The sequence below is a fragment of the Vanellus vanellus genome (genome assembly GCF_965231255.1).
Source record: "Vanellus vanellus genome assembly, chromosome: 5".
NCBI classification, from domain to species: Eukaryota; Metazoa; Chordata; class Aves; order Charadriiformes; family Charadriidae; genus Vanellus; species Vanellus vanellus.
In genome coordinates this window covers 53,652,416-53,665,483 of record NC_138910.1, presented here as the reverse complement: position 1 = coordinate 53,665,483, position 13,068 = coordinate 53,652,416, and the positions used below count along the sequence as shown (strand labels likewise).

The window sequence follows — 13,068 nt, the reverse complement described above, 5'->3', positions numbered from 1 at the left end:
ACCAATCAGGTATGCCATAAAAGGTGAAAGAGTCATTTAAGCATAGATCATCCAACTCCTCACAAAAAATTAAACAAAGTAACAAAAACAAATTCAAACTTTCCAGAATGCTTTTAATCCTAAAAAAATACCTTCAGCTTCAGACGACTCTTCAGTTTTGGCTCCAAGCATATTAGCAGCAATATTCACCATACTTAAGATAGCATCTAAAAGAGATAACAACTAATCAAAAAGGACATATTCAGAGGGCCCTGAGATTAGCACCACTGAGCAACCTGCTATTTTGTAACACTTGCTTGAAACGACTAACAGCATACGGCCATAAAAAAATTCCGGTCATTCTATTATACTGGATGCATCTGTTGCTTTTAAAGCGTAAGTTTATAAGCTAGAAACGTATATTTGACAAACCATATCTAGCCTTTAGCAAATAGACCTTCTCACACCAGTGGGAAGTACTCACTGATCATTAGTCCACTGAAACCAGGGAACAGTAAGACAAACAGAAGAATATTTAAGCGTGGAATTTTCTGACAATCTGAGCATGTGAACCACTGAGGGAGGTTCCAAGCCAGAAATTCAGAGCTTGAACACTCTAAAGGCTTCTGGAGGAGGTCTAATAAAGACAGGTTGGATCATTTGTCATAATAGGACTGAAGAAGTGAGCCAAGAGGTGTCATTTACTAAATAAGCAAGACAAGAATTCTGCCTTTGAACACAGGATGTCCACAGCAGGACACACACGGAAAACTACAGATTCATTCAAATTAAGATGGACTCTGTCATTTTGTATCATATCTCCCCTCCATAATCCCTAATCTTACTTTCGGCTGACACTGCTGCAACATAACAATTCTAAATATTTTAAGATTTGAAGAAGAAAATCTACACTTTACAAACTGTTACTTGAATGCAATCTAGATCAGTCAAGGCAACTGGAAGGAAACCATAACAAATATCCACAGATCTGGCTTAGATATATATATTTTTAAGGATCTGTTAAGTAGAAAAGTGTTTCCCCCAAGAAAATCCCCAGAAGTAAATGCAAAGGCTGTCTGTTCTATATTCGCAGATACATTAGATATATCCAACTCTTTGGTCTTGATATTCAAAACAAACACCATTGCCAGGTTTATTTAGAAAACAAGAAACAGGGAAAGAGCACTTTATTATAAACACTCAAAAGTTCACCTAATTTTGTCCAGTTCTCTCCCCTGCCCCTCAACATACATCTACTGTTTGTCACATGGTTAAGTTCATGAAGTTGGAGATGCATTTTAGTAGTCATGACAAATTTCTTAGACTCCAGGAAGCTCTGTTCAAAATTTTGGTTCTGCCTTTCCTCCAAAATGCATCAGAAACTACATTCCCAAATTATATTATCTGGGGCTGCATTCTTTGAAAAGTCATGATAAATAAAAGATGTTAAACTTGAAGTATGAATGGTTTCTTACTATTGACAGAGAAACAGAAAAAGAGTGAGAATTAGGAGTTGGTATAGAAGCCTGCCAAGTCTAGGAGAAAGGCCGGAGGAAGAACGGTGAGCTGCCCTCACAGGTCACACTAGCAGAAGACTGCAAAATACTTCTTATGAGATCAAATGTCTGAGAATCCCACTATCTCCTCCTCAGAGGACCCTCTTCCTCGCTGTGTATCTGTCTATTTAAGACAAATGACACAAAATGGAAGTCCATCACATTTGTCCAAGCACGCACATATAAAAAACCCAGCATAAAAAAAAATACACCCAAACACTCAGTATTCCTTCCAAAAAAGGAACATTGACTACCCTGCCACACAAAAGGTCTCAATAATGAGATCCACCAGCCAGAACTAAATAATGATCACTGCAATGTTTCAGTGCTCAGCTGTCTTTCTACAGCACTATCAGTAATAGGTGTTTCAAATCTTTTAATCTTGGCTTTAGTACTCTAAAACAACCAATAGAAGAGTCATTGCATTTTTTAGACAGTGAACAAAAAAACTTGCAATACAGCACTCGCAGACAGAACATGTGAATACACCTCATCAAGACAGCTTGAAAATTGAAACTTTGAAAGTCAAAGGCAAGAGATAAGCAGTGCCAGGGAAGAATATACTGCTTTCTCTCATCTGTGAGAGGTTAACATTTAGAAATAAACTGTCTTTTCCACTATCTATTTCCCCTTTGAAAAGTGCACTAAAAAGTGCACTAAAAGTGCACTAAACTATTGCACTAAGTGCAATACTCCTGGGACAGAAGAAAGAGTGGTACAGTGTAAGAGCTCTTTAGCAGAAGTTATATGACAACTGATACTATCCTAAATAACTCAGGAGTTAATACCATTGAAACTGAATATTCAAATAGTCTTAGCCAAACCAACCCCACACCTTGAGGTTTTCCAATGAAAGAGTGACAAGAGACAGTCAAGAACCATCAATTCTCTCTCAAAAAAAAAAAAAGATATACAGCTCTTAAGAACATAGAAGTTACAATATTTACATAAAAGCCTTCTCAGAAAGTGTTCTCCATTCCTTCCTTTCAAGCTGTACAAAGTAAATCTTTATATGGCCTCCTAAACATAAGGCACTTTGATTAAGCGCAGATTTCCAAGTTCTGAATAACTAAGGTTCTACAGCACTTTAGTACTGGTTATTTACAGTCCTATGTAACATTCATATTATTTTAAGTGCTCAGGATCCTTAAGTACAGAAAGCAAAGTTTCCAAGAAATAGAGATCATTAAAAGTGGAAAGTTATATTTTTAGAACACTTTCAGAATGATACGCCAACTTCAAACTGTTACTATTTATTCTTATGCAATTAAATAGGAATCACGATAAGTTGTTTCAGCAGAAAAATATGTAAGTTGTAGCTGTTACCTGACAAAATGTTGTTCTACTTTCTATTAGCTCATTTTGTTTCAGCACAGCAATAATTTTTCTAATAAACAGTACTCACTTGTAGCAGAACCAAGGAGATTTTTTGAAGATTTTTCTTCCCCCGTATTGTAATCCAGTAGATAATCTATGTAAAAAGAAGACCACTTATGACTATCAAAATTAAATGTGTCATGGGCAAAGAAAATAAACCTCAAGATTCGACATGCCATTCAACTACTTCAGTTTGACAGCATGAAAATAAAGCTACAGAAAAAGTTAAAGGTCAGATCACATACAGAAATATCAAGCTCCAAGCAACGAGAAACTCAAAGAGATTCAGGGTTCAAGCGTCATGGTTCCCCAGGATTCACGACACAGATGCGGCAAACAGCTCATTGAGCTTTGTGTAGGGTTCTTCCCCCTCCTCCTCACCAGGGTCAGAGGTAGGCGTTTTCACTTTTTTTTTTATTTAAACACAAAGCCTGTAAGCCAAAATAAGCACCTTCCCAACTGCTTGCAGTATTGATCATACAAACGATCTCAGGAAATGGCCTATGGACCCTAAGAATAAAGCTGTTTTGTAAGCTGCTTTGATTATTTTAGTTATTCTTTACTACTGTGAGCACATGAAGATATTATTGCCTAGCCTGCCAATTGAAATAGAGACTGAAATAGCATTTTAAGAACTCTCCAAATAGTTACAATATATTGTTTAAAACTTCGAAGGATTGCTGGATAAGCCCAGAAATGCTGGAATACTATCAACAAGAGTAAGAGTAAATTTAGCAGTCAAATAATTTATCATAGGCAGGAAAAGACAAGCCACCAGGCTAGCACAAGACATACCTGAATGGCTAGAAATGCAAAAGTTATTTGCTTACCATAATCTTCATCAAAGAGTTCTTGTCGTTCAGACTGATACTGAGAATCAGCTATTTCTTCATACTCTTCAACCATGCTAGTACCAAATACCCTATGAACAAAGTTTTAAAACAAAAACCTAGTATTAGTCTATTAGTCATGTAATTACTTGACATAATTGATAATTAGATAATAAATATTAAAATTATAATATGTAGCAAATAAATTAGATAAGCAATAGTTGCCTTCAGTTAACCAAGAACAGGTATGCATATTTTCCTCAAACTTGTATCCAGTGTCCATGGCATGCTTTCAAGTGCTGCACCAAAACCAAGATCCTGTTTGTAATTCTAGTAATTCCAAAGAGAATTTTCCTCCTTTTAAACTTGAACTCATACCTAGACTTCCTTGTCTTAAGCTCCCCATGAGCTCTTACACCTCCTCTTCAGCTTCACCTTTGACTAACTTTAGGAGCATCTATTCATGACTACCTCAGTTTGCAAGCTATATTGTCTTTGAGCTGCTTTGCCGAAATCATATAAAATTAATTCAATTTAAAACAGTCGTGTCAAATGAAAACATGGTTTGGCTTATAATATAGAACTCCTGGGTTCAAATCCTGACATAGCTTTGATAGGGGAACTGAAATTGGCTTTTTAGGAGCAGTACAGAGGCTGATTATTCTCTGAACTACAGACACACAGTTGTTCTGATTTAGATGTTCCAAGCATTACCAACTGTATGTACCTGGGGTGCCATGCAACATCGCAGCTTCTCAAAAGCACCCACCACACCTGCTCTTTTTAGTTCACCACTTGTTCCTTTTTTTCCACATGGTTAGCCTTGAAATGCTCATGTCCTCCTATAAGGCTGCTCATGCTCCTGTTTCCTCACACCCCCCTTCAAATATAAACTATTCCTTACATACTGGAGAACCAAATACAAAGATTCAAAGCTTCTTTAAACAGATGTGAAGTATGCTATGCAGCCAGTAAGTTAACTACTTCAATTCACAGTATTTCCAACTAACTTAAACTGGAAACTACAATCTGTTGCCCATCTATTACTACAACACACTAAGCCTCACTGCAAGAAGGTAGAAAGACAAAACACTTAAGATACTACCTTATAAGACTTAAAGGACAAAAATGTTCCGATCCAAAGTGTGATATCAACTCCACCTAGAGAACAAAAGATACTTAAAATAAAACTCCAAAGACCCAGAGAGTCAAGAGTTCATTTAACATATACATCCAATCTTGAAATTGCAAGTTTTGTATACTTCAGGGATTTTTAGATTGCCCATAACAGAAAAGACTGAAATATTTGTTCTTGCCATGCATTAAAGTGCTGAGCCGCAGTAGAAAACACCCCAAGCCCCATGCATTCATCATTCCAAAAGAAGAAGTTGCTAACCTTTATGTACTTGATGAACATCTGAAGCGAGAGAAAGGAAAAGAGAAAAAAAAAAAAATAGATGTCAGTACAAAGGCTGAACACATGCCACAGGCAACTACAGAGTGTTGTTTTTAATTCAGTACTATAAATGCCTAAGAAGACAAGTTATGAAGGATGAAGTTGCAATACGACTACATCTGCCATAGGTAGCAAAATTTCATTTCACCCTTGTACCTTGCAGACAGAAGGTAACATGCAACAAGTGTTTTATTAATGAACTTAACCAATTATTCAATTTTTCCAGGCAGCATGATTGCAGACAGAATACTGAAGTGTGTTAAATCTAAGTGTATTTTTTTTCCCTCATAGAGCACAGATTACAGAAAGTGACTCAAAAGGAAAAAGAAACCTTTATAGCATGCATTCTATGTACTGCTACTGCCTGAAGTTCAATATAACATGCTTCAATTTACAGAAACGCTATGGAAAGAAAAAGTATAGAGCATCTGATAATACATTTGGAAGCTTCAGTCATCTGTGTATTTCTAGTGAGAACTTAACTACACACTGATATTTAATCTAAATTAATCTGCAAGTATAGAATGCATTTATTAAACCATTATATAGACACTACCGATGAAGGACTATAACAATCCATACATGAAATCAAGATAACTATTCCCATAAAAGCACTCTTACATTTTTTTTAAGTTCATTAAGCCATTTCAAAAATCACACTTTTTGAAAAAAATTTTGGACTCAAACTTCTGTAGACTAGGCACACTCAGAACTTGCTTACTTTTTCTCATATAAAAGAAAAATGTTACAAGAACAACCCTTTGAGAATTTTACCATGCTACATAATGCAAGGCAGAACACTGTATCCACCAAGGGATGAAGTGCTGAAGCATCTAGTATACTTCTGGAACTTCCGTGACAAGTAAGATTCCAGCTACCTTAAGGCATTAATTCAGCCAGAAACCAGAATTAAAAATAAATGAAATCTTTATACTGTGACTCACACAGAATTTCTGAGTAGTGAAGTTAGATAACTATCATTCATAGCTACTTCTTCATGAAAGCACAAATCATAATTCAGTAGCACAAAGCAATTTTTTTTTTTTTGGCAGCACCGTAACTGGAAGATAACACATCACTGGAGAGGACCTAGAAGGTTTGTATTTTATTTGAATTTAAACCTCTGCTACATCCCAGTATTTTCACAAAAGCTTTTATCCCAATCCAAGTACCACATTATTGATGGAGTTTTATTCTCTTTGATTCTCCTGAGTAAAGATAGCTTGCTGCAACTTATTTTGAAGGTGGAAAGATCATGGCAAGTGCTCCAGCAGCAGTAAGCCTAAATAATTTGCATGAGTTACAGTTATGATTGAATAACTGCAAAGCTGCACTTCTGATTCTTGTCAATAGACTCGAATCCAAATGCTTACTCTTTCAGATTCACTTAAAACTATATAGCAGCATACAGCACAAAAGTATCAAGAAGTATGCATATTCTAATCTGTGCTGCAGGGAATGCATATGTATATTATATATACATAAAGTGGGTACAGCCAAGAGACAAAATAGGTCAATACTTCTGATCTTACATTCAAGAGAAGTTGGTTAAGTCAAATAGAATAGAACATTGTCTGGATTTTTCCTAATTCAAATACCAACTCAGTATGCACTTGGACACAAGGTAATAGGTGCTTCCCAAGATCTTCTCAGTTACCTTTTCACAAGAAAGGTAATATACTTGTGATTGTGTGACAAGGGTTTAGCACATGGCAATCACACTAAGGCCACTAACAAAACCAGTATAATTGATGGTAAAGTATGCTTTGATAATACATTTCTCTGGATGTTCTGTTATACAGGGTAAGCCCAGCAAACCCATCCTTCCCTGAGAAGCATGGATGCTTTTGCAGTGTTAAGTTACCTTAACATATTTTGCATACATCTGTTCATCCAGAGGAAAGCTTTGGACATTTCTCTCATCTCTGGCATGGAAAGTACCTAATTTAATCCATTTGTTTGTTGGATACCTAGAAAATAAACAATGGAGTCAGCTACTGAAATGCAAGAACCTACTGTTACTGACATTTACTGAAGTTTCCCAAAACACCTTCTCAGAGAATTTTTTTCAGTTGCAAGATATCAGTAATATGTTTTTTATGGAAAGAAGAGTTGCAAGATAAAGCTAGTCCCAACACAAAACCTCAGCAGTACCTCTTCACATACTTAAAACAGTGTGCAAGCCCTTGAAGGACGAAACTCTATACTGGATCCAATTACTGAACTTCAGCCAGCCTACAGTAAAGTTTCTGGAACTGAAAAGTTACCTCAGATGAACACTGAAGAACATGACACAAGTGACAGATTGTAAATATTATTGTAAGCAAGCTCAAAAAAAACTGTGAGGAAAGCAGAGTTAGAACTAAGCAACAGACCAAGTGTTGAAAATCAGAATCTATACGCTTTAAGCATTGAAGAAGAAAGTGAGGTTTTTTGATGCACTGTGTGAACGTCTCCTCTTTCATATACCAGAATCATCTGCTCGCTCCCAGAAAGCGGTGGGGGTGCAACATTGCCTAAAACACGATAAAGCCACCCTTTAACCAGCTATTTGGCCAACCAGTAGTATTCTTACCCCTTCCAATTCCTCAATGGTGCACTTTTTTTTTTTCTTTTTAAATAATTTGGATAGGTTTGGACAGAGTTCAGCACTGAAGACAGCTTAAGCCATGTGAAAATGGTCTGAATGACAGGGGACGAGACAGCCCACAACCCCAGTGGAATTCTGTTAAGGAATGCTCATTTTATAATCTGCCATCCACTACCGAGCTACTGTATAATTTCTGATGCTTCATTACTACTTTTCAACAAGTTTTTCCTTTTCATTTTTAAGGTGGGAAAGAGAAAAAACCCACAGGAAGCATGGAAAGAACTCAAGCCATGTATTCTAGGCCCTCACAGTTCCCCTTTCCGTGGGAAAAAAATGCTATTAACTAATAATACACAAAGAAAATCCATGTAATTTCACAATGTGTTACACTTTGCATATTAACAGGCATACACAGACTATGTTTTATGAAGCCATTCATTTCACAATTATTTCATTTTTCATTCAGAAGGGTGGGTTTTGATAACATACCTGTCACTAATAGACACCAGAAAGTCTTTAGGAGTAGAAGAGAATAATTCATGATTTGCAATGTCAAGCTGCTTTACTTGGACTGGTTCACAGAGCTCAATAACAAACCTTGAAGACAAAAAGGAAATAGTAAAAAAAAAAAAAAAAAGCATTTTTCCTTCTACGATGACAATTCTCAGTCCTTTACCTTGCTACTGCATCCTTTACTGGGTATAAAAGAACACGATAAAAATACTGTACAATAAGGAGGCATCGCTTGTTGCTCCCTTCAAAATCACTAGTGATAGTTACCTGCATATCTAGCTTATTAACTCTAGATAGCACCTGCAGCTACAAAAGCTTCATCCATCTTGTACTCAAAGGCAAAGAGTCACAGAACTAAAAACTAAAGATACCAAACATCATTTAAATTACACCTGAAATACCAGTTAGTATATGGTAAATTCTAATCATATGTCCTACAATTATTTGACAGCTGGGGAAAGAAACCAAAATCTTTACAGAAGGGAAAGCACTGAGTGTTCCGGTAAGATTAGGATTTGTAGGTTTTGCATAATTATAAAGTGAATAAAGTTATGCCCTTAATCTTACTTCTCAATAACAGAGCCAGAATTCTATTGAGGACATAATAAAGCATCTAGCGCTAAATCTGTCAAAGTTCCTTACACACAAATTTCAGGCAGGCGCACACCAAAGTCAAGTCAGTCTCACAGGATACCTACAGTCCCATCAAAATGGAAAACCATAACCCCTCCTGTCAGACAAACCAACCTCAGTAACCTACCAGATTTTAGTACTGCAAGGATTTAGCATATAAAGGTCCATATTTTCCATCAAAATAGCTGAAGTGCTCTGTATAAAGAAGAGAATTAGTGTTTTAAACTGTGATACATACTAATGCAGCACTAAGGGGTTTCCCCCTCTCTGAAAATAAGTTTTATATTAGTTATGTAGACTAATACCAAGTTACACAACATTCTAAGGAAGATAATATACAGGACATATTATCCCATACTGCTCTGGGGAAACAGCAAATTATTTACTATGGCAAGCTGTTTAATACAACTTTGTTCAGTTGGTCAATTTCAGTACTGAGTAGACTCCACTCCCTCTTTCACATTCACTTGAAAAGACATCAATTTCTCTATAGCAATCCCTCTTAAAAAAGGGACAGATCACAGTTTATGTCCCATTTTTAGAAATGAAAAATCACAGTAAAACTGAAGACAGCTTAAGCCATGTGAAAATGGAAATCAAATTCAGACAGTGTTCAGTTTTAAGTGTACTTCGTACTACTTCTTGTGTAACAGTCAACTGAAATAATGAACACTAATAATTAGTAAATGCTTACCTTTGCCTCTGGATTCGCTGCCAAAATTTTGGCACCACACTCTACAGAGGCATAGTTATTTCTATTTTTCTGGACTTTTTTTGTGGAATGCTGCCCACCAACAGTAGAAGGGTGCATTGACTGACCTAGGAACAAGAAAATATTGCTACTATGTCAAACCACATAAATGGTATTTTCACTTTCAGGAAACTTATGCTCATTGCTTTTACATAAAAAGTTTTATTAATTATGTAGTTCTACTAGAAAAATGATATTCCAGGCTGCATTCCAAATTGAGACTGCTTCACTATTCAAATCTGACACAAGACATATTTAGGCCAAACCAATGAAACCTGAACTTACTCTTTTCTTTCTCAACTTCCATGACTTTCTTCTTCCATTCATCAAATGTTGGAATGTCTCCAGGGTCCTTTGGAGTTATTACCGATGTAGGGTCAATTTCTCCTGTTTTCTTATAGTCTTTCTGCAAAAGAGCAAGCCACCAATTCTGAATATTTTTCAGTACCAACAATGAAAACAAAGATGAACTTCAATGCTTGGAGAGAAAGAAAAAAAAGCAAGCATGCTCTCATCAAGTTAATAGCAGATACTTCATTTGAACCCATGTTAAAAACTTAGTGCCTAGGTAAGCTCACTAGCCAGAAAAAACATGTGATGATTTCCTCTCAGAATTACAGATTATTTCACTGAGATGCTGGTAATTTTTGTGGCTAAACTAATACATTTTAAGTAAAACGTAAGCATTCTGTCTCATAAAAGGTCTGCTTTCTCTTCAAGAATTTTGCTTTTCCTCCTCCTAAGGAGAAAAGTTTTCCCTGTAGCAGAAATCTTCAAATATTAGTATTGGTCACAACAGAAATCCAGAGGTCCCCTGGAGTTTCTGAACACCTCAAGAAACAGAAGAATAAGATATTATTTAAAAATCTTTTATTTAATGTTTAATAATCAAAGAAATCATGTTTTGGACCTGCCTGGCAAAGCAGCAACCCTTTCAAGTTGACTATATGCTATACCATTTCAAGTCTTAACTTCTCCTTTGGACAAACATTTCCAGCAAACCACCAGATAGGCAAAAAGCTTTTGCTAGACATTTCAAGTGTAGAGGTTATTTTGTAGACAACATTTTACAGGTAGTTTCCAGAATGACTGCTTTGTAGGTTGACATCTTCTCTGCACTTAAAGCAATAATTATTTCACATCTAGTTCTACAGATGAAAGCCCTCAAAAAAAGCCAAACCCACATATTTGGACAAAAGTGACATCAGAATTTTTCACGACTAACCGCAACAAAAATTTAGATGTGGTATACACAAAAATATATCCCCACATATATTTAGAAGCGTGAGGACCTAAAAAAAAACCCATATCTTCCTCTCCCAAGAAAGTTCAGGATATTAGAACCTCCTTAAGCTATGATGAAAGCGGTAAGTCAAAATCTGACTAAGCAATGCCAAATCATGCTCTTGCTTAACTATGACATCAGGCCAATAACAATTATTTAAATTGTAGTCTTAAAAGCATTAGGTTAAATAAAGAAAATCTTGGCTTTTTTTTAATAATGGTTTACACCAATTTGTTTGTAGTAAGTTCTTTAGAAGACCCTTCCTGACTGCATGTAATTATTTTAAGACACACTGTACTCTGTTCCATGATCTTGGGAAAAACTTCTCAGTTTGAGAGAGTTATCCAACTTATTAGTGACTGTTTAAATTTGATACTGAAACAGCAAAATAATATTGCCATGGCCTTGGTCATTCTTTACCCATTTAAAAAAAGAAAAAAATGTTAGGTTTAGGAAGTGCCTCACAGTAAGAACATAAAGGCAGTCATACAGTTAAGTATAAAAGACCTGTCTAGCTATGTATCCCACTTTAACAGTGGCTAAATAAGATACCTAGGAAAGAATAAAAACACAAACTTTTTAATTTCCTCCAAATGTCATTTTTTGCCTTTAGCTATCTGCTTGCTACTCAAGAACTTCCTGACTCAGACAAGATTCAACCCGCAAACTTATCTTCTACAAACTTACCTGGACCATGCAACCCACCCCCTCTTTTTTTTTTTTTTTTTGAAACTCATGTAAAAAAATTCATCATCCCCAGCATCATGCAGGAAGTCCCAACTTAACTATGTTACATGATGAACATTTCTTCTGGATTCTGCTCCAGATAGTTTTATTTGATTTCCCAAAAATATTTCAAGAGACTTAGCTCAAAAAAAAAAAAAACCTGTTCTGTGCCAATGAATCAACCTTGCTGCCCTTTTCTTCCAGTTTATTATACCCTTATTGAGATGGCAATATCAGAACTGCACACAGTGCTCAAAATGCGAGGGCTGTGCACTTATACAGTGGCAATCAGAAATGTGATTGATATCGCTCATCTTTAACAAAGGTGAGAAGCTAACAGAGGTCATTACACTCCTGTATGTACTGAGCAGATATGAGCACTGCTTACCTCCCTTTTTAAGTTCTCTGAGGCGTTCAGAGCAGATTTTTGCTCATCTGCCCCCTTTTCAGCTGCTGAAACTTTTGACTCAAACTCAGATTTTGTCTTCTTTCCCTTGCCTTGCGAAGATGATATGTTCTCTATATGTTGACCTGCAAGGCTGAAGGTTTTAAGAGTATTAGGACCTATAAAATGACCACATTTTCAGCCATATGCAATATTAAACACACACACAAATAGGTAGATAAGCAAGCACATGCAAATGTTTGTTGCAAGGCCAGGACAGAAAAGAACAATTACCTTTAAATTATTCAGACTCACAACCTACTTCAATACTCACCTCTCTGGTGGACTGACAAAAGAGGAAGGCTCACTCTGAGGGTCAGCCTCAAGTGTCCCACCAATATCACAGTCAGGTTCTGACTGCTCAGCTTCACTAGAGCTGACTACAGGGGTATCAGCACGGGAATTTTCTATTGCACTGAAGGGAAAGAAATAACATGCTTTTTTTACCCTTCTGATAATACAAGTAACCCTGATAATCAGCCACATAAAGATATTTGAAAGTTTAAAAAAAGCAACAGTCCCACAGAAATAATTAAGAAATGAGGAATGAAGTACGCTATACTTGTGGAACTGCACTTTCAGATGTACCCATGCAAGAATAGAATTTCCTTTTCCAGCCTATTTGTCCCAGCACAGGAACTCAAAGATAGCTTCTCATCTCTCAGATCTCTTATCTAAGATCTTACCAAACACTGCGATGGATGATTTTTCCCATCATCACTACAAACTAAGAACAGCTTCATCTGACTGCCAGCAATTTTCTTTTCCCTTTCAACAAAGGAATCAAGCACAAGACTAAGTTCCATCACTAAAAGCTTAGTTTTCCCAAGTCAATGGGCAGCGGTCACAACAGAACTTGGCTAAAACCAGAAGAAAAAAGGTGTGGCACAACAATATATAGTAGAGCCAGCCAGACTTCATTTCCAC

General features: G+C 36.3%; 1 protein-coding gene across 1 annotated transcript in view; it reads right to left on the bottom strand.

Annotated features, from left to right (window-relative positions):
* SUCO (SUN domain containing ossification factor) overlaps positions 1–13,068 on the bottom strand; it is a gene marked incomplete at its 5' end in the record, with an annotated part of 41,361 nt that overhangs the window by 9,728 nt on the left and 18,565 nt on the right. The window contains 12 exons of the mRNA XM_082484027.1: positions 132–206; positions 2,941–3,006; positions 3,743–3,834; positions 4,848–4,903; positions 5,139–5,159; positions 7,063–7,168; positions 8,278–8,385; positions 9,062–9,129; positions 9,629–9,753; positions 9,971–10,091; positions 12,085–12,235; positions 12,416–12,556. Of these exons, the coding sequence (XP_082340153.1) occupies positions 132–206; positions 2,941–3,006; positions 3,743–3,834; positions 4,848–4,903; positions 5,139–5,159; positions 7,063–7,168; positions 8,278–8,385; positions 9,062–9,129; positions 9,629–9,753; positions 9,971–10,091; positions 12,085–12,235; positions 12,416–12,556 (1,130 nt within the window). The remainder of the gene's footprint in view (positions 1–131; positions 207–2,940; positions 3,007–3,742; positions 3,835–4,847; positions 4,904–5,138; positions 5,160–7,062; positions 7,169–8,277; positions 8,386–9,061; positions 9,130–9,628; positions 9,754–9,970; positions 10,092–12,084; positions 12,236–12,415; positions 12,557–13,068) is intronic.